The following is a 22,713-nucleotide window of genomic DNA, read 5'->3' as shown; positions in this document are numbered from 1 at the left end:
CAAACTTAAATTACTGTGAGGTTAGAGGAAGAATTATTTACTGTATATTATTGGTGCAATGGTGCACTCTAGTGGTAAATAATAGCAAAATAAGACTAAATGAACACACAAAAATACATCAAACACTTAAACCGACGCTGGTAAAGGTTAAATAAAAACATATAATTATGTCATAGCAAGACATAGTAAGTAAGTTTCAGGGACTTTATTTTTTAATCTGTTTCAGATCTAGATTCAGCAACACAACAGCTATATCTGCCACATGTGGGTGAACAGGATGTAACATGATTCAATTGTTCAGCTGCATCTCAACAGGCTGTTGATGTTTTCCATGAGTGAACCTGTGTCTAAACCTCACACAGTTATTAACCAGTCACGATGAAAACCGTGTGTGTGTGTGTGTGTGTGTGTGTTTGTGTGTTTGTGTGTGTTATCATATGGCATCACGAAAGATAACACATTTGATTAAAGTTGGGAAACTTGTCTTTCAGGTGATTAGTTTGTGATATTCAACGCATTTGTCATCATTTTGGCATGAAGTGCTGTCACTCACTCTTTTCACCATTTTCCCTCCTCCTCTATGTGAGACCTATCTCCTCTGCACATTATCATATATGATTATGATATTTGGACATTCTTACCACATATATGTTACGTTACATAAATGTTGACTTAATATTTCATATTTACATACTGATACATAACATTTGAGCGACCTTTCTTTCTGTATAACTACTATACTATGTATATTATCCACTGTACATTGTCATTATTGTTATTGCTTTTACTGTGCTTTAATATGTACTGCATGTAATGTGTCATAGTGCTGTCATATATATCTTCAGGAAATAGAGTCATCCCTGTGGTGCAGTGTAATTCTAACTGTGCAGTGTGGTGCAACAGAATGACCACAATGGGCCTGGTGGCGAAACCTGCAAAAACTAGCACACGTACTCACTGCACCTGCACATGTCACAGGCAGTGGTATAATTTATATTTATATATTTTATGGCGTGTGTGTTCTCTGTGAGAATGTGTGCAACAGTTTCAGTGTGTTTGCAATATGGGAAATAAAGTCACTAGAGCTTGAATTGAGACAGAAGCAGTTGTGCTACGGTGAGGAGCTGACATTCAAAACTGGTGTTGGTGATGTCGGTAACAGCTGAATTATTCCTGCTTATTAAAGGACCCACCATCATATCATTTGTATTTGATGACTTATCTGTTGAAATTAGAAAAGCACACCACCAAACAAAACAAGAAGGATATGTGAGATGCCTTTATTAGGATAAAAATATTTACAGCAAACTTAGCAGTCAGTTATTTCGCTGATTAAACAGATATAGTAAGAGAGTAAGGTAGAGATGACAAAACGTGGATGAAAGATGCAGCACGATTGGTCGGAGCTCATCACTAATCCACTGGCACCGGCAGGTCCTGATAGTTGTTGACCTCTGAAAGATGGTGGCTGATCTCAGGTCGTTCACCATTGAGCTCAGCGTACTCTACTGAACCCTGCTGACACAGAAAGCAGAGCCATTAAACTCTGTGACAGCTGATAAGATGATATTTAAACAGACAAAATAAGGTTAAAAATGTAATAAGAGCACTTGTTTGTGGCTTTTGGTAATATGTATGCAACACAATTGCCCCTGCATGAGTTGAAATCTGATTTTAAATTGTGTTCTCATCTATCTCCCTAACTACTACAAAGTTATAATCCCCATTTCTACTGGTGCAATACCTGATGACATACTCCTGGAGAATGCTCTGTTTTCCTATAACACAAACTGCAAATTGTCTGAATATCCGTTTCTTGAGGAGCAGACAAACCATAATAAGGCTACTATCAGACCACCCTCCATAATCTGTCATCAAGGCTGGTGAAAGAATCAGCCATGTTTAGCTCATGATGTCACATCCTTAGCTTATTTTTTTTTCTTTCAAAATCCTCTCTTTAGCAGCCTGGAACACCATGTAGGGACAAACAGTGCAGTTAGGAGAGGTGGTGATTAAGGCTTGCTGGGGGACAGTATGCTGGTTGAGATGGGCTTGGAGGTAATTTGACTGGGCCACAGCGCTGATCTGACTGGGCGATAGGGAAGGAAGCCCTGGCCCAAATGTCTTTGTTCTTGTGCGGAAACTTTGACAGCAGTTTCCCTCTTGCTCTGTATTATTGGAACACAGAGGAGAAGTGTGACCAGGAGGCAGCCAGTGGAGGGACATAAGAATAGTTTTAGCAATTCAATTCAATACAAATGACATACATTATAAAACAAATTACAGAATTTTGATTGTTATTTAAATAATGTTCATGTTAATTAGGAAGATATTTGCAGCTAAATTGACAGAAAATTGAATTTGATTTAAAGGCTTCTTATATTATGTACTACAACCCTGTAAAGTGTAAATAAAAAAAGAATGTGATGATTTGCAAATCGTGTAAACCCATATTTAATTGAAAATAGAACAAAGACAACATATCAAATGTTGAAACTGAGTTTTTTCATTGTTGTTTCATTGTTTAATTTGATGCCAGCAACACACTTAAAAAAAGTTGTGACAGGGGCAACAAAAGACTGGAAAAGTTGTGTAATGGTAAAAAAAAAAAAAACCCACCTTGTTGAATATTTCAAAACTAATTAGGTTAATTGGCAACAGGTCAGTGGATGATTGGGTATAAAAAAGAGGCTCCCAGAGAGGCAGAGTCTCTGTGCAGTGAAGATGGGGAGAGGTTCACCACTCTGTGAAAGACTGTGTGGGTACATAGTGCAACAATTGAAGAATAATGTTCCTCATTGTAAAATTGCAAAGAATTTGGGAATTTCAGCATCTACAGTTCATAATATCAATAAAAGATTCAGAGAATCCAGAGAAATCTCTGTAGGCAAAGGGACAAGGCCGAAAACCAATATTGGATGGCCTTGATCTTCTGCATAAAAAACAGACATGATTCTACAGTGGACATCACTGCATGGGCTCGGGAACACTTCTGAAAACTATTGTCTTTGAACGCAGTTCATTGCTGCATCCACAAGTGCAGGTTGAAACTCTACCATGCAAAGAAAAAAACCATATCTAAACATGATCCAGAAATGTTGCCGACTTCTCTGGGCCGAAGCTCATTTAAGATGGTCTGAGGAGAAGTGGAAAACTGTCCTGTTGTTTGACAAATCAAAATTTCAAATTATTTTTGGAAATCATGGACTCCGCGTCCTCCTGGCTAAAGAGGAGAGGGGCCACCCAGCTGTCACAGTTCAAAAGCCAGCATCCGTGACGGTGTGGAGGAGCATTAGTACCCGTGGCTTGGGTAGCTTGCACATCCAGGAAGGCACCGTTAATGCTGAATGATATACACAAGTTTTGGAGCAACATATGCTGCCATCCAAACAATGTCTTTTTCAGGGAAAGCCTTACATATTTTAGCAAGACAATGCCAAACCACATCCTGCACATTTTACAACAACATGGCTCTGTAGTAGAAGAATCCAGATGCTAAACTGGCCTGCCTGCAGTCCAGACCTGTCACCCACTGAAAACATTTGGAGCATCATGATACAAAAAATACGACTAAGGAGACCCCGAAATGTTGAGCAGTTGAAATCTTATATCAGGCAAGAATGGGACAACATTTCGCTTTCAGAAGTCCAGCAAACTGATCTCCTCAGTTCCCAAACGTTGACAGAGTGTTGTTAAAAAATTAGATGAAACGCAGTGGTAAACATGTCCCAGTCCCAACTTTTTAAAAACATGTTGCTGGCATCAAATTCAAACTGATCATATATTTTTCATAAAATATATCCCTCCATATACTCTAATACACTATATAACTCCTAACCTATACATGTCATAATACTAAACTTATACTCAGTTTATAGGTTTCCTGAGCATTTAGAATTTGAATAGAGTGTGAACTGTAAACAGGTGCAGTAAGAGATTGGGATGAATGGGCCTCAATATACATTAATACATTATATAACTCATAATAACTCTAGTCTTATACATATACATACAGCATAGAGCATTTTGAAATTTGAATTGAGTTTGTACTACAATATATACAATGGTTCAGATATGAAATACAGTGGATGTCCTTGGAATTGTTTTTGAAACTTAATTATCCAAAAGGTTATTAATGATAAAAGTCAGAGTATCATCTACAAAAAATTTGGTACAATTTGTCAAGAAATGTTTTGTTCGCATTGCTGTGTATGAGAGGATGAAAATCACAAATGTTTATTTTTTTGTAATCCTTCTAGCGATATCAAATTAAATATGCCAACTTAAGCTGTTCATTTGAAAATGCAGACAACTGCATAAAGTTATGCATATATACTATGCATATACAGTATATACACAGTGTATGAAGGATATATGTAGTGTAAATGGTTTCAAGTCATAGCCAAGCAAAATAGACACAAAAGTATAATGATTATAACAGTAAAGAACGAGAAGAATATGAGTGTGATTGTGCAGTTAATTACTCACATAGTCATGATGACCAGCAACACCTAAAGGAAAAAGTATCACAAATTACATGTGAGTTGGTTGGGTGTGTATGATGTTGACTCAGCGGCTGACCTCAGCGTCATTCATTAGTCATTTAACAGTTATGACAACATGGCTGACCTTGCTGACTCACTTGTTCCTCCTCCGTAGAGGAGTTTGTTTCAGCCATAGGATTCATGGCTTCAGCCAATAAGTCCCGTCCCTGTCATCTATATCAATGTTCCCTCTCACTCTTAAACCCAGGATTCTTTTGTCAGTGTTTAACAGGAAACTTTAGGACTCCGATGTACTGCTTGTTAGACCCATCCAGCATCTGGCTGCTGTTCTAATAACAGGAAGTTCTTGGCTGCAGCAACAGGATTTGGTCACTGTTCTGTAGCTGGCCTGGGTAAACTGTCTTTCCATTGGTAATACACATTATATCTCTAACTCATCTTGGAAATTATATTATATGGTATTATACGGTAAGATCTAGAGGTGTTTCTATTACCATCATGTTGCAGGAAAAGTATTACATATTAACATTTTGCCACTGCAATGAGCTGAAAACAAAACAATGTTATGGTGTTGATAAGGTTAAAATGTGAGTAAACAGATCCCTACTGATGCAAAAGACACAGAGCAACACTGACATGCATTCAGAGTCATGTTTTTGACCGCCTATGTATATATATATATATATATATATATATATATATATATATATATATATACACACACAATTTTCCCCTCTCCTTTTAAGTTTGTTTTGGTCTCCACCGACTTTCAAGGAAAATGTCTGCTGCTAAACCCCGTGAGGACAGGTGTTGTATAGTGGGTTTATCAGATCATTTTCCCTGAAAACAGCTGGCTGATGTGGCTTGAAACAAGGTTGATGAGAGCATTGAGACTGAACCAGAACAGTGGGCCAGAAAACCGAAACAATCAACTGAAAGATGCTAAGATGTTTGAGAGCTGAAGGGAAGCACAAAGTTAGTGTTAATTCACTCCAGGTTTATCATTAGAATCAGCCTCTTTTGTAATCTATTGTTGATTAATATAAAATTATTCATCAGTGCAGCTTTAATGTTGTTAAACTCACCATGTGGAGGGTTTTTGAGCTCGCTGTACACTGTGTCTGTGCCTTTTCTCAGTGGGACTGTTAACGTAAAAAGCAACACATTAGCCTGCTTGAACATCAAAAGACAAATTTTACTAGATACTGTCTGTTTGATCTGTCATGAGGAGAAACCTAAAAATAGCTGGTTTGTGTCACACTCTGTAACTACCATCTCTGGTCTGCTGGGACCTTGAGCACAGGACGATAAAGAAGAGGGGCCCAGTACCAGCCTGGCAGTTAGTTCAACCCTTCCTGTTTATAAGATCTGCAGTGGATTTGGAAATCCCAGCAGTTATCCCTACAGTTACAACAACCTGGAGATGTATTAATTATGGGTAATTAGGCCCCTCCCAGGAAGGTCTGGATTGTCTTATCAACTATATAGGAATGTGGGCAAAGCAGAGAGAAATGGTTATGATGTGGTGGTTTGACATAAAGGGGGAAAATATACAGAATGGATTTAAAAAAATAGAGGGACAAAAAATGATCAAGAAATGTAGTTTAGAAGGTGAGAAACAAAATAGGCAGATAAAATAGAGGAGAACCATTTTGTTTATGTGTCTGTGTGTAAACTGTTCACCTCTGGCAGCATCCGCTGGCTGGGGATGCACCACCTCGGTGTACTCCACATCAGGCTCGCTGGACACCACACTGCTCTCCTCATCATTGGCTACATAATCAAAGAACATAATCAAAATTCAGTCAGACAAAAATCCACTTCCTTGCCTTTTCTGGAACTTTAAACCATGTGACCATGTTGTGATTGTCATGATAATGATGATGATGATGATTGTCATGATGATGATTTAACTTACTATATGAATTACTACAGGATGTATCCTTAATTCCTGTTGCTTGCAACAAATATTCAAGTCACTATAACTTTGTGGGATAAGTTCACACATATTTGTGCATTTTCATATTTTCATGAAAATGGACCCAATTGTATTTTTGACAAATTTTCAACATAGTGGCTGATGCACTAAAACAAAATCATCTAGCAGGTACCAATCTATGAACTGATGCATGGGAAAGATCAGACATGTTTCCCATGTTGGGGTGAGTGTTAACATTAAAGGTGAACATTAAAACTCTCTATGATGCTCATATCCCAATAGATCTACCCATGTTAAATACACCTACATGAGACTGCAAAACATTTTCAGTGAAAGCAGCAACAGTAAACTGTATTACAAGCATTGCTCACCGGCTTCAGGTGGTCGCTCACTCCACACGCTAACTGCAGTTCGGACCCCCCTCACTGTGAGACACAGAAAGACATATATCAGGTCATGAAACCAAGGCATTAATCAAGTTCTAAAAGTTCTACAATGATTGAAGTAAAGACATTTGCACATTAAAGGAGCTATTTGTAAATTTTGCTATTGTTACACAGCTAGCATTAACATTAACAGCTGTTTACTTACCAGACTAGAAGAAATGTTGCGAGTTCACCATCAAACTTCATTCCTCTACTCGCCAACAGCTGTCTCCAGCAGCGGAAAGCAAAACCAATATTAACTCTTGTTTTGCTTCTACTTCCTATCTTACTATCACTTTTCCATTGTCTCATCATGATACTGAGCCACCGTAGAGTCCAAGCTGCCCTAAGGAAAGAGCTCTGCTCAGAGGGTTTATTATAACCTTGTCTCCTTTAAATGCAATCATGGCTGAAGGCTGAAGCTCTTGGTAAGACTGGTGAGTAAACAGCTGTTAATGCTAATATTGACTATGTAGCAATAGCAAAGTTTACTACTAGCTCCTTAAGTAGGTAATTAGCAGTAAAATAATGACAATTACAGAGCCCCCGGTATTAATATCACCCAACATCCCAACAATTTGGAGTGTGAGTAATTCTTTAAGTTATAGTTTCACTTTTTGACAAAAATACTTATTCACTTTCTTGCTGAGGGTTAGATGAGAAGAACGATACCAGTCTCACATGTCTGCTAAATACGAAGCTACAGCTAGCCACCGGTTACCTTAGCCTTGCATACAGACCAGACTGGAAACAGGGAAAAAACTAGCCTAGGTGTCCAGAGGTTAAAAAAAAAAAAAAAAAAAAGGAAAATCCACCAACCAGCACCTCTAAATTAATTACCACGTTACAACTTGGTTGTTTAATATATGCAGAAATTGAAATGAAAAAATGACAGAGTTGGCACTTTTGGACAGAGCCCGTCTAACATTTTTCTCCCTCTTGGTCTTTATGCTGAGCAAAACTAATCTGACAATTTCAAAGGCTACTAAACAGACAGACTCCAGAGTGGTATCAATCTTCACATCTCACTCTCAGCAAGAAAGTGAGTAAGCTTTTTTTCCCAAAATGTTAAACTATTTTTTGTGACCAAAAGTCAAAATATCAAGATTATATCTGTTGTAAACGCAAAGGAAATATGAGAGATGCTTTTGAGGGACATGGGTTACTCTTAAAACAAAACCAGTAACAACAAGGAGCACATTTCAAGTCTTCATCTGGTACACAGAAATCTTCCACTTCCTTGTACACAATAGGTTGTTAATTCAGCAACGGCTACACAGTAAATTCTGGCAAAAACAGCTTCCCAGTTGGTAATGTAATCTCACACACAGCTCAGCTAAAGCTCATGTGATTAATTTCCTCCACCTGCTGCATGCATTCAAACTTGTTTGCCCTGAAACAAAATAAGCTCCACCCTCTGCAAACACAACCAGTTCTATCAACACTGACCCCCTCAACCTGCTTTGTGCCAACAGAGGAAGTTTCTTGCAGCCTCCATTGTTTCAACTTTTCAAGGAAGTCTCTGTTGTGCATTCCCTTCTAAGGAAATGAATCAACTTCATATTATGTGGGAAATCTTGTCTTGGACCTGTGGTAAGGACAGTTGCCCCATTCAAATATAAATACATAATAGAACATTAATGCATGATAATATCAAACATGTTCTTGGATGTAGCATGTTCTTGCATTACAAAAGTTTATATGCATATGAATTTAGAATTAGATACAAAAGCTGGAGCAAAATGAATGGTAGTGACACACTTCTAAATAAAACCAATTTCTTTATTCTACAAGTGTCTCTTCCAGTCAGCCAAGGGATCAACCAAAAATATATACACACATTTCCTGCAATAGTGATAAAATGTATACAAATTAATCTGTCACCAAGCCTCTTTATACATGCACATTTGATAAATAGGGCAGTTGCAACAGAAAACGACATGCAATCACACAGACATAGGCAACAAAGACAATAATATTAATTGTCAAATCAAAGGCCATCTAGATTGCAGGAGGAGGGGAGAGGGAGCAGCGGGTCCTGGTTTATATCTGGTCATGAAAATGTCCCTCCTTAGCACTGAGAAAACTCTTCAGTGAAAACAATACCCAAATCCCACAACACTAGGTATCACAAACAGGATAACAGTTTCTTTTTGTTTCTTTCCATTTTTGTTGTTCTTTGACAGGTTGTTTATTTATTTATTTATTTATTTATTTTAAATTGAATTCAAGTCCCTCCTACTGCAGGGCATCTCTACACTGTGGCTGGGGTACTGTAGCTGCTCCTTTTGCTGATGTCAGCGGTAAGCGACGCCATGCTATGTCGTGTCCCATTGGTCACTCTCCCCTCCATGCCATCATAGAGTGACGCTGCGCCTGGAAGAAGATGATAATGGGCGCTCTAAGCAGTTTGCAATAATTGACAATCAATGCCATGTACTTTGATTTAACAACTTGTACCTTGGAGAGTTTACTTCCTACAGCAAGTGTATTCTAACAACATACTACTATTCCTTTCTCTGCAATACATAGACATAAACACAATGTACATGCAGAGAGGTCAGAGACAGACAAAGACAGTTTGTTCACACATATACACATTGTGCATGCATATAAACTAGAACAGGATATCTACAGCATCATGGACAGTAACAAAGAGAGCCAGGTCACCACCACATGAGCTCTTCATGCATATTAGAATCTAGATGGTGAGAATGAGAACATAAACTGTGGCTACAACAAGAAACATGCAAAGACTGTTGAGGGAAGGGAAATGATCAATGGCTGTTAAGATAATGACGAGGACATTGGTACACTGGAGAAAGTAAAACCAAGCTACCTGTGGCCGTTTTAAAAACCTCTCTGTCATGTCACTGTTAAAGGAGCCAGCGAAGGCTTTCTGAGAAATGGTGAAAACAAGGTCAGCTGGGACAGCAGTGAAGTCAAGGAAAAAGCAACTAAATGCCAAAATGCAACCAATTGCTACTTTTCTTGGTGCAGTAGTGCCACTGGTAGATTAATGAAACAGCATGAAAAAGTTGGTGGGAATGTACCTCATGTGCACAATATACAAACAAAAAGGGGGACCCACTTTTCAAAACATTGCTCTATAGTGCCACTAATTTTCAAAAAGTCCACAGGGTACCTTTAAAGTTTGGGACTTGTAACGGTTTTTGTTTTGTTTTGATTTTTTCCTTCTCCTTTTCTTTTTTCACCTTTATTCTGCCCAAAAACGTTTTTGTATAACATAACAGACCTCTATCTTTGTGTGTACATATATGTAAAGGACAGTTACAGTAACTCTACTATTACATCAAACTATAATCCTACACATAATTGTACAGCATATAACAATTAGTACAGAAATAAATAAAGTACTCTGTCTAATTTAAAGGAATAGTTTAATATTTTGGAAAATAAGCTTAATTGCTTTCAAGCTGAATGAAAAGATCAATGTCAACTCTTGCTAATATGAAGCTAGGTGTCAGGAGACGGTTAGCTTAGCTTAGCATAGACTCGAAACAGGGTGTAACAGCTATTCTGGTTCTGTTCTAAGGTAACAAAAACCACAACCTGTTGTGACATGTTATGTCCCATTAGTTTAAACTATACAGACTGAAGTCTAAAATGTACATTTTATGGATTACGCAGGTGACTATTTCTCGGCTGGGAGCAGTAACATCAAGGAGTCTTGTCATTACTGTGAGGTTGCCAGTTCATATCAATATTCAACTTATTGCCTGAAAGGCGGGAATTTAATCTAAAAACGGCTGCAGTATTATGAAATCTATGTGCTTTTTACAGTACAAACATGCAAAACAACCAGGATGGTTCTCTAAAAGCCAAAAATAACATAAACATAACACTACCATAGATCTTCAGCCGTCGAAACCAGCTAGTAAAAGTAGATCTACGCTGTCACTAACTTCTACAATATTTCTGTCACATTCAGAGGAAGCAAATAATCGAGCCAACTCACACTGACAATTCAGCGGCTGCTTCTCTTTTACCTACGATTAGAGAGGAGAGGTGAGAGGAGCAGGAGGATGTAGGGAGAAGGAGGTTTTCATACATAGTTAGACATAAGAGGCCTGAGATGCTGGAGGACTATAGGTCTCTCTACCTCTCTTAGATTTGAAGTACAGCACGCACACCACCACCACCAGCACCAACACCACGAGCAGACAAACCCCCCCGATCATCGCTTTCTTCCACAGCGGCAGGCGTACTGTAGAGGCAGAAACACAGAGACAAAGAAGAGAGGGAAAGTCAGTGACACAACAGAAACAAAATTGGAAAGAAGGAAAGAATAAAATGGGACATGACCAAGACAGAGAGGCAGAGAAGCAGTCCTTAAAAGAAAAGGAACTGTTGAAAATATAGAGGAAAAAAAACCTTCACACAGGTCATAATAACATACAAGCAACATTTCTGTTTCCTTTTTTGTAAATCTTATTGTACTCCCTATTCTGAGGAGCTGACACCATAACCTGTTGTCTGTTGCTGATGTGTTAGAACTCTTAACGCTGCAGTGCCAACTTTTTGTTTAGACTGAAAGTAAAATCCAGAAGTGGCACCAGTGCATAAAAACTTAACAGAAGATCCAAGAGGATACGAATAGACACAGACTTGCACTAGGCAGACAGACTGAGGCAAAGATATGTCCATATGGGCTGAAAATATTTCAGCTTGAAAAATCAGGTCTGTCCCAGGGCTGTAGGACTGAGCCTTGTGAAGAGACACAAAGACAAAGGTGAAAGATTTTGAGATCAGTCTGCCGCACAGTCTGTGCTTGTTGTTGGCTAACTGTAGCTAACATCTGGGGAAAGGTTTTTTTTTTTGCATGCATGCATGCATGAGGTCATGGTCAATCACAGAACAGCAGATCTGGAGTAGGTGGGATTCCTACTGAGCATAAATACTCATCAGTCTCACCCTCGATGGTGACCCTCTCAGTGTGGACGACATTGTTGGCGGGGTTGACAGCTTCACAGTAGTATGTGCCACTGTGCTCTTTAGACAAATTGGTGACATTGTAGCTTGTGTAATTTTGTTGCGAGGTGTCGGTGAACAGCGGCTGATTGTTGCCAACACGGTAAAACTTGAAGGTGACTGGTGGCGTGCCTTTAGTACCACATATCAGGTGGAGAACCTGTCCCTCAGAGATGTCTGATATGGGTGGGAGGATGGTCAAAGTCGGTTCGGACAGAGGCACTGAGAACAGAAATTATGGAGGAAAGAGATGAGATTAGTCCACACTGTCTCAATTATAAACTGAGGTTTTTATTGTGTCATTAAAATATAACAGCCCAATCAGACACTGTCACTACATTTATGATTTCTTTAAAGGAATAGTTCAACATTTTGGAAAAGTGTTTTGGATTAATTAAACTATACAACAAAATAATGTTGTGTATTAAGGTCAGGAATGTATTAAGGTGTATTAAGATCAGGAATGTTCTTTTCCAACTGTCTGTAATTGCTTATACTTACGTAGATGTGGTAACCTATTGAATGATGTGGATTTAATGAACGGTGTTAATGAGGCAAGTTAAAAATATACTACTCATGTAAAACGGATAAACATTGTCTTGAATATTTACCTATAACAGTTGCGTTGAGTCTTTGACTGAGCTTGCCATCCTTTTGCTTATTCTTAGCCTCACACATGTACTTGTTTAACTCTTCAGGCTTCCTAATGGTGACTGTGAAGACAGCTTCCTGAGTGGGCAGCTTGACCGTGGTTGTGTTCTCCAGTTGATAGTCTTTCCACAAGGTGTAGTTGATTGGCAAGCTACCAGTGTCCGAATGACAGCGGATCTTGATGGATTGTCCTAGGATAGCTCTGCCATATACTGAGATCTTTGGATTCGACACAGAAACTAAAAATAAGAAACAGAAGAACAAAACACACTGAGTCTCTGTGGACAAATCCTATCAATCAAAAACAGAAGCCTTGTTTAGACATGGAGTATGTAACCTGGCTAAATGCTCATTTTTCAGCCATACTATACACTTTCAGTTTCCATTTTCTGTTTACTGCTTTGAATTTTTTAAAAGAGGGGAGGTTTGAAAAAGGTTATATGGTGATAATAATGTCATGTAACTATTGAATAGTGAGAGTATAGAAATGACACTGTGTATTAAAATATCAATGCATGAATAGTCTTTATGGCCAAACCAACATTCCTTCTCACAGGGAGTGCATATAACTGATAATCATTTAAAATTATACAAACATTTTCCTTCAGTCTTATTAACCAGAAAAATTACCAACAATAAATAAAAAGTATGGATACCACAATGGGTGTCCATGGCCAGCAACGTTAAGCTATATTAAAGGCACAATATTTCACACTTTTCTGGTGTTTTGATATCCATAAGAAGATACATTTGTGGTTTTAAGAACCAAAAACCATCTCAATGGAGTTTTACATTTCCTTTTTCATGCTTTTCTTTGGAGCTCTGGTAACAACAGGTTGGTAAGGCAATCAGAAGAGAGGCTCTGAGCCCCATTTCTGAGTGATTGAATAAAACTATAGCAGATTTCAGGTCAGAGAAACCAAATTCTGCAAGGTTGGGTGGTGGGTCCAGGTGGGCTGGGCTTGGGCTTGGGGCATGGCTGAGAGCTGAGAGATGTTGTGACATCACAAAGCTACAGAAGATGTTATGGCTCATTTTAAGGCACAGTTTCTGAATACAGGTTCATTGGATTTCATAACATTAACATAGCACCTGTTTTATAATAAAAAAAGACACAGAAATCTCACTTTATACAATATGGGACCCCTAAAGTTATAATATGTAACTTTTCCACATTCAAATGTCTGTAAACGATATATATATATATATATATATATATATATATATATATATTGACTTATGTACTTAGATTATCCCAAATGTTTCTAGCAATTCCCAAACCAAAGAAATACTGACTTTAATCATGGTAAGGCTCTGTTTCATTTGGCCACCTGTCATATCCCCTATTCATCAGCATCGTAGTTCCCTTGAATGTTTTTCAATTACGATTAAAAAAACAAAAAAACAAACAAAACGTCACATTTTAAGTCACACCTTTGTCATTTTCAACCATATATTTTAACTTGATGAAGGATTTTACTCATCGAACGTCTGGATCAAAGATATCAAAGTTATCAAAGAAAACACCCAGGCAAATGGCAGCTCACCCTAACCCTCTGGTCTGTTATGGAGAGGAGAACACTTCTGCTGATTGGCTGCTGGTAAAAACCAGTAAAGAGTGAAAGAGAGAAGGAGAATGACATGCAGTACAGACTCTGTAGGAGAATGACATGCAGTACAGACTCTTGGCCGGGACTAGTTTGCCTGTAAAAACTTTCTGAACATCTTGTTCATAAGTTATCAAAGAAACAAAAGTAAGGAGTCTCTTTTTCCAACCATTCTAAGACGTTGTGTCCACCAAGAAGCATCAGCAAATCATTGATTTTTAGGGTAACACTATCTGATTCAGTGTTTCTAACAGTTTTAATCACCTGGTCCTCTTGATATGGAGGGGAAGACACCTCTGCGGATAATTTGGCTGCCGGTTAAAACCACTCATCTGGTTCATGAATTAGCAGTTAATTGGCAGTTTTAGCCCCCAATTCTTCCCTGATGTGCTGTGTCCACCATACAGCATCAGTGAAACACTGACTTTAAATGTGAAACTGCTTTCAGTGCTTTTAACAGTTATAATCACCAGGTCTCTTTATTTTGGAGAGGAGGAGACCTCTGTAGATAATTCAGCTCCATGTAAAAAACTCCGGAATGACTGATACTGAAGAAATCCGAACTGGGAGAAGCTTATGGCAATAATGATGAAGACAACAACTCCCATGATCCACACTATTTCATGACATTAGCCAATGCAGTCTTTTGTTACTTTTTTGATTGAGAGACCCCTAGCAGCAGAAGTTACATACTATGCGTTTAAGCTACATTAATCAAATTAGCTGTCACTTCTTACCCACTTAACAAGAGAATAAAGCTTCACTAAGGCAGACAACACAGAGCTGTATACACACTAAAAACTCCACAGTGGCTGAAGATGACAAACATGCAGATTACGGCAAACAGAAGATAGCGTAGCACATGCACAAAACCTGCGTTGCCTTATTGATGTTCTCCCCTGTACAGTGAGTTACAACATTAAGTTTGGTCTTGTTCTCACCTGTCTGACCATCATTCTGAAAGCATTGCACTTCAAGGAGTTTCTAAAATCTGCCGTAAGTTCAACTTCTTTTCTTGTTAATTCTCAATACAATATATAGTCAGTAAACTCAGACTCGCTGTTTGTGAATATTAATAATAAATAATAAAATATAACAGTTCACTCAGCTTCTCTGTGTATAATAATAATAATAATGATAACAGATTAGTGGTGCACACCTCACTGAAGGTAGATGATTTGAAGTTAAAAAAGAAATCACAGCTTGAGGGTGAGTATTTTAGGATTTAGCCAGACCGAGCATGCACCTTTTTGTCATGCAACATAGTGTTGTGTTTGATTTAGGTCACTTATATGGCATAATTGCCAGGTGGCCAACAATGTTACCATCCTTACTTTTGTTGCATTTAGTTGTGAGTACACAGCATATTTTTTCAAAATGTTGTAGGCTTTATGTTAATCTTTTAGCATCCAATCCAGATTTTTGCCGTTTTGGAAGTTTAACAGAAATATGCTAGGTCTGACCTAGAATGCCATTGCGACTTTAAAATGACACGAAAGCATTCAGACATGAGGCCAACATGTAAAATTGTAAAATTTATGTAATGAGGTAAATATTAAGTCCATTCTTAATCTGTGTATTAAAATTGCATCTGAAAGTAGCATCAAATAAGCCTACCTTTAGGGCGTACAGTCAGGGTTTCACTGTGCTTCACAATGCCCTTGGCCCGAGCTACACAGGTATAGTTGAAATCATACGGAAGAGCCTTGCCAGAAAATACTCCAGGGCTCCTGGGGATCAGGCTGTCAGGTGGCTCAAGAGTGTACATCAGCTCCGCTCCAGTAAGCCTTTCAGAAGCATAGCGCTCACTTTTGCAGGTCAGTGTCATATATTCCCTTTGAAAGACTTCAGCGGGAGACATAGTGAGAGTGGGTGCTGAAAATAGCTCTGTGGATAGATCATAAGAATAAATAAAAATTAAATAACTAATACTGTTAAATAACTCAAATGGAGTATAAAATTAAAAAAAAGCACTTTTTTAAAAAATAAATAAATGAAAATGCATTTATTTTACTCTCCACTTTCTTATATTATTTTTTCAGAGCTTACATCGTATGACAATTAGACAGACATATATCCATGTCAAGGGCAGTAATTGGTCTGAGCCAAGTTTTGTGTATGCATGCGTGTGTGTGTATGTGTTTGTGTGTGTGTGTGTGTGTGTGTGTGTGGGGGGGGCAATCAAGAGTACTATGTGGCCACTATGTTATCTTAACTGAAAACACTCCCATCTAAACACTCGGCACCAACCGTCTAAGCTAGCTAGCACGCTAAAACAAGACAAGCTGGTGCATGTAATGTTAATCATCTATATATTGTAGTGTATACTGCCGTATATTACTGTACAAACTCTTCTGGCTAGTAGCTAAAGCATTTTAGCTAGTAAGCCAATGCTAAAAACAAGTTAGTTAGCTTTGTGTAAAATTTTTCTCCATAGGTGTAATCTCCACATAAGAAAATAGTTCATGCCTACAATTGTCAATATTTTTTAAATGAATACCACATAAATAATAGAACAGAGGTTTGTATGTGCATTGTGAACACGCATGCCATCTGTCCTCTGTTCACTCACCAGTCACTGAAATTGTCTTTTTTGTTTCTTTGACTACTTGTCTTATCTCTTGTCTGCACTCAAATTCTCCGGAGTCCTTTGCCAGTGCGACCATGCTGTGGTTGACTTTGGTGCCTCCACTGTTGAGAAGCTTGGACCCATGGCTCAGATAGAGGTGGACTTTTTCAGAGCTGTCCAGAAGGTTTCTGGTGGTGCACAAGAAGCTGAGATGGTCTCCTTCGTAGATCTTGGACTGGGGTAATATCTCCAAAACTGGTGGGGTGAAAAGCTCTAAGGAGACAAAATGAGAAAAGGAAAACCCTGAGACAGGTCCAAATGATCAAAAAGTTGGAATTTGAAAACACTACTTGCCTTTGACTGAAACAGTGACAGTGTTGCTGCCTTCGGACTTGAAGGAGTTTGGCATTAGGAGGACAGAATAGGCACACTGAATTTTGTGGATGCCAACTGTGCTGAAGCGAAACTTAGCTTCAAACTGGTTGGAGCTGGCCTCTCCCTCCAGGATTACTTGGGAGTCCTTGTAGAAGAAGAAGTAAATGGAGCCTGTCTCACCAGGTGCTGTACACCTGGCCATTACCTCCTCCTCTTCATTGACCACACCCTTGTTAAGGTGGAGAACTGGTTTTGACAGGCCTGGAAACCCAACATTTGAGAAATGTGCTCAGATTTATTCTGAAAGAGCTGGAACATCATGTTAAATACATTCTTCTGCTTGCTGTTGCACCCAACATTATTCCCATCATGTAAAATTTAAAATAATTTCTTGATCATGCAAATGTGGGATTTAGAATCATAACTGCATTATTAGCATTAGTAACTGCAAAAATCTCTGTTGTTCTTCTAACAGGTCCCATCCCATTTTTTAACACATTTAAAATACAGTTCTATTATGTCTTGAAATTAAAATTACTTGCAATTGTAGCCTATTAACTTGATCCAAACTTATCCAAATACACCTGAAATTCTCAAATCACATCAGATAATACTATATCCATAAAAACAAACCAACCTGTTACTCTGAGTTCTTTAAATTCAGTGGTCGCATGTTTGCCCTCAATGTCGAGAGAGCACTTATATTTGCCAGTGTTTGAGATTCTGGCCTCAGGCAGAAGGTATAGCAGATCCTCAGAGGTGCTGGAGTTCTTGGTGTAGATCTCTTGGCTGCCCTTGTATATAATGTACTTATGATTCAGCACCTCCTGCCCTGAGCTGCTGACAATGGCCTTGCATCTCACAGTCACGTTGGTGCCCCGAGGCACATCAGTACTGGGCTCAATGGACAGGGTGATGTCTCTTATCGTGAATACTAGGGAGGGTTTAAAAAAAAAAAAAAAAAAAGAGGATTAAGCTTAATGTACAAGCTAATCTATGAATCTAACTTGTGGCAAAACAAGACTAGATCAAAACCTTTGCATTCTGCCGAGTGTCAGCCAGTTGCAGTCCGTTATCTGCTTCTTTTCTCCTCTCTGTGCTCACATATGTAGTATTTTAATACAGCTGAACTCCCAGTTAAGCTGCTCTCATTTACATGTTTTTTCTGTTTTCATTGTCAGACAATGGAAGTATAAAAAAGACACTGAAACGTGGCCCGTTAAGACGACATGTTACCAGCAGTCACTTCTAAGTCATTTCCAAGCTGCTGCTGTGCTGCTGCTAAATTCCTGATTTTATAACTGGGACCTCATCTGACAAAATCACCAAACTCATGAGTTAAAGACAAAGACTGTCCTGTGATTCCAGACAGAAAGTTAGAAGCTCATTCACGTCAGATGCTGTGCGGTCAGCATAGAGGAATGTGTCTGGAGAGAGAAAACCCGACCTTATGCTTGTCGGGCAGCACTTGCCACTGTCTAAGCTACAGAAAGCAGATAAGGTTTGTCAAAAAAGTCACTAGATTTGTCGCTAGGTGCTTTTTTTTAAAAAAAAAAAAAAGGTGAAAAAGTTGGCAAAAGGGTCTAAAAACTCAGGAAATGTAGTGGGAAATGCACTTCTTCTTTGGGGTTTATGGAAGTAGGCAATCCAGTAAGTTTCATAACTACCTCCCTCTACTTTTAATCATCCATGACAATCTTGTAATTAGTCTGGTTGCTTTCAGAAACCTAAATATTCATTTTATCTCCTCCACCATGTCCCCACACTCAAGCACATCTTTAATCCTGGTCTCCACTCGTCCTTGTCTCCCTAGCCCTGTTAACATTGTCCAGCTCGCCTTGTCATATTTCCTACATTAAATCAGGAGAGCAACACTGCTTGTTTGCATTAAACCATTTTGAAAGCGAAATGACTAATGAGATAACTGAGAATGAGAGCCCACATGTTAGACAGCGCTCTCCACCACCATCATCAAAACACCAAATGAGGGAATATCTCTTTTGGAAGTGTTCATCCTCCAGTAGAGTTCAGACACTTGGAGAATCAATACAAAGGAGCACCAAAGCTCTGCAACACATATATATGTATGTTCTAGCATCGGGATGATTTTCTACTTATTTTCTATTTTAGAAAGTTTTTCTACTGTTTTTATTTTGTATTTGCTGGCTCTTGCACTGCAGATGTGGGAGTCCTTTTCTTGACATCTCTATGGACTCTATTACTATGTTCATCTTGATCCCCTGTGAACTCCTTCATTTGAACCATCTGTCCTATACACTATAGTAGCCTATATGTTATATGATACGGTATTCAAAGGACTGAACTTCTGCAGAATTTCTGAGGCATATTTGAAACGAATACCAATGGAATTCTATAGAAGTTTCCATAAAATTGAATATAAACTTGGCATTCAGGAAGCTAATGTGTTACAATGCAATGTCATCATACTGTTGTCAATATCCTCTCTGGATATGAGACTCATACAAGAAACAATGCTTATATTGTTCTTTAATTTCTTTTATTTCTGGATCCTCATGAGTTGCTAATTTTCTTCCCCTGGCTTCACATTTTCAGTCTAATCATGGTTATTAATCATGGTTTTCTTTCAGGATGCTTTTTAATTCTCAGCCTCATTGTCTCTGAAATGCATACAGTGCTTTGATAATCACCTCAACTGATCCCAAAATGAGGCTCACAAGCACTAGGGGTGAGTCTAAAGAAGGATTTACAGGAGATGAATTTAGAAGCAACAGTCCAAGACTGAAGGAGCAACATTTGTCTTTTAGGATACACTTTGCACTTCAGCAAAATGTCCTCAGTCTCATGTGCATCCAGAGAGTAAAGCACACTTTAGTTTTAGAAGTGCCAATAGTATAGTTTTCTACAGTGTAACTAGAAAACAAAAGCATCTGCACATGTACATCAAGCCTCCCCACCAGATCACCCATATGGTGGAGTACGAGAGACAACAGGCTGCTGTTGTGACTCAGAGTTGGGTGGGGTCTGAGGAGGTAAACAAACCTGCAGAACAAGAAAAAAACAAGGCAGGGAAAGCTTTGTTAGACAAATAGGCCACACAGGGGACCATTCAGGATTTCAGGGCCTGCTGAATCTGGCCCACACACAGCATCCTTCAGCAGGACCTGACAGTGCTGGTGGTGAGAGGAATCAGGCGTGCAGGGTAGAGATTTGCTACAGGCTCTTGATACAATGTGTGGGTAATGGTGGGGACATGCTGAGTTAAATACAGTTTTGATTTACTTTAACTTAACTTGAGTATTTACATTTTATACCACTTTATAATTCTACTCCATTACATACCAGAGGGCGATAATGTGCTTTTATTCCTCTGCATTTATCTGACACCAGTAAATTCTTTTCAAATATTGGTTTTACATAAGTTTATGAAATGCAATGCACTATTTAAGATTAAACATGTCATTCTCAAACTTTTGGGCTTGTTTCAAAAATCAGTTTGTATCCACCAAAGAGGATTTTCCCCTCTGTACTACTATACTCAGATGGTTTCATTTAAATCACTGTTACAGCCCCAAAGAAGTAAAACAATCCAATATTTCATGAAATAACAAAGACTAGAGAAACAATCAAAAAACTTTTTTCTCCATAACACATTAAGTATCCTCATAATCCTTTAGATGTAATATGTGATCCTAGACTGGAACAATTTTACACAGCTAACTGTATTTAAAGTCGAGCAACTATAAGACTAAAATGTGCATGGATGCATCAGCAGTAACAATGTACTTTCACTTGAGTTAAGATTTTAAATGTAGAGTAAAGCACTTGTAATATTGTACTTTTACTTTAGTAAAGTGTCTGAGTGCCTCCTCCACCACTGCGTAGCGCACATCTATGCAACTATAACATTACCAAGACCAGAAATATGAGAGATACAGTGGAGATTTAAAAGTAGAAAGATAAAAAAAAAAAGCAGTGGCAGAACCAAAAAAAAAAACAAACATTTCTTCTGTAGGAAAAAAATATAGTAACATGAAATTACTAACGAACAAGGCTTTTTCAGTTTTTGGGCAGAGTGAGGGATAGGACACCTGTGGGGTCTGCAAAGATGATCAACGAGATTAGTAAGAAAAAGAAATAAAAACAGCCACAAAATCAGGTCATTCTTTTCTTTGACTTGGCTTTTTTCAAATGATAAAAAAAAACCCTAATTAATTAAACTGATTTCCTCAACTTTTTGTTGTTCTGTTGAATTCTTGGCCTTAAAATGTAACGTCAAAAAAGTGTTACTGATATCAAAAGTGTCCTTACTGCTTCTTTACCTCAGTACTTTATGATGTGGCTGGAAAGGTCAGATTCACAGTATGTCCCAGTGTTAATACAACTGCAATTCATTGAATTAACTTTCTCTCTGATTTTTTTTAAGCCTTCCAGCCCTTTTTCTTATGAAATACTGGATCATTTAATTCTACAAAAACATCAAAATGTAATAATCTGAGATTATAAAACAAATCAGTCATCTGAGAAGCAACCACAAATATGAGAAAGCCAATGTGGGAAAAAAAAACACAACAAACACATCCATACAGCCACTTGAAATATGGTTTCTACCGCCAGCCTGGACCTGATAAATTGGCCCCAACTCGAGCAAAATCTTTGTCTTCATTACAGCTGATCTGACTCATGCCTTCCATCACCAACAGGGAGGCCTGTGACACTTCCTGCAACAACTTTTCCAGCGTACCAGACACCAACGGTGAGAAAGCTCTGATAACAGGACTGTTTCCATTTACTGATCATATATCTCTCTTGTCTTCTATTGGCCGACAGTTGATTTAAAAAGCTCAAAGCCCAAGAACTGCTCATATGAAAAGTAAAGCAATGTTGCTCCATAACCACTCCTGCAACCAATGACACTCCTGGTTAAGATATTTCATTAATTGTGTCTAGGTTTATCTAGATTAATTGTAGAGATGAATATATACTGCAGAGCACATTCTACTTACATTGTGCGTCCACCACTATTCCTGGATGGTAGTCTTGGAACAAGAGAAGAAAGCACCAGATTAGACACAAATCTACTTATCTCCCAAAAGTAAGAGATCCACGGAGTTCCTATAGAGGAAGGTCAAAGGTCAGGAGTCTTACAGCTTAACAGGAGCGTAGAGGTAAGCAGTAATAGGAGGCCCATCCTGTCCGAGGAACACTTAGGCTCCCGATGCTGCTGACTGTCCTTGAGTTGAACTGACTTGTGACCAGGCTGGGTGAAGCAGCAATCTGGATCTGTTGGGCTGGAACAGACACTTAGGTGGTGCTCTACCTCAGCCACTCAGTGGTCAGCCAGAGGCAGTGGTTATCAACCCGTGCAGCCGTCAGCTTGGCTTAATTTGCCAGGAAGTGAGTGTTGTTTCCTCAGGATGTTCATGCCGCCTGGCTCTTTGCCGTTGTGGAATGTTCTCATCTCGTCTCTGTGTATGCGTGTGTGTGTGCGTTTTTGTGTAAAATGGTAGTCACAATAATACTGTACTGCTCGGGGTGCAGTAGTCAGGCTTTTGACCTCTGATCTTGGCTGGTAGCGCCAAGCAGGTAGAGAAAAGAACAAGACAGGGACAAAACATTCTTTGTGCAGCAAATCACATTTCCTGAAGTGAAGATTATGGTTTAGCTCAGC

The 22,713-nt window shown here is 38.6% G+C and overlaps 1 protein-coding gene across 9 annotated transcripts; it reads right to left on the bottom strand.

Annotated features, from left to right (window-relative positions):
- Positions 1–1,265: 1,265 nt before the first annotated feature.
- On the bottom strand, positions 1,266–22,392 carry pecam1b (platelet and endothelial cell adhesion molecule 1b). Of its 9 annotated transcripts, XM_071504345.1 has the most exons (14): positions 22,191–22,392; positions 22,049–22,081; positions 17,701–17,997; positions 17,043–17,324; positions 16,692–16,961; positions 15,737–16,006; positions 12,473–12,751; positions 11,805–12,083; positions 10,993–11,097; positions 6,816–6,869; positions 6,189–6,278; positions 5,591–5,647; positions 4,489–4,511; positions 1,266–1,515 (listed from the first exon to the last, which is right to left on the bottom strand). In XM_071504345.1, exons 1-14 carry the CDS (start codon positions 22,231–22,233, stop codon positions 1,414–1,416), a joined length of 2,184 nt encoding a protein of 727 aa, XP_071360446.1. In that variant the 5' UTR covers positions 22,234–22,392; the 3' UTR covers positions 1,266–1,413. The 9 variants fall into 9 exon arrangements, 7 of the variants coding, with proteins under 7 accessions (XP_071360446.1, XP_071360447.1, XP_071360449.1 ...); XM_071504346.1 differs by lacking the exon at positions 5,591–5,647; XR_011694385.1 differs by lacking the exons at positions 1,266–1,515; positions 5,591–5,647 and adding an exon at positions 10,849–10,879 and having other exon boundaries at positions 22,191–22,391.
- Between the last annotated feature and the right edge of the window lie 321 nt (positions 22,393–22,713).

This window comes from Trachinotus anak, unplaced genomic scaffold, assembly GCF_046630095.1.
Source record: "Trachinotus anak isolate AG129_WGS33_773 ecotype Australia unplaced genomic scaffold, CSIRO_AGI_Tana_v1 ptg000019l, whole genome shotgun sequence".
NCBI classification, from domain to species: Eukaryota; Metazoa; Chordata; class Actinopteri; order Carangiformes; family Carangidae; genus Trachinotus; species Trachinotus anak.
The sequence above is the reverse complement of the archived record's forward strand: the minus strand, read 5'-3'. Positions and strand labels throughout refer to the sequence as shown.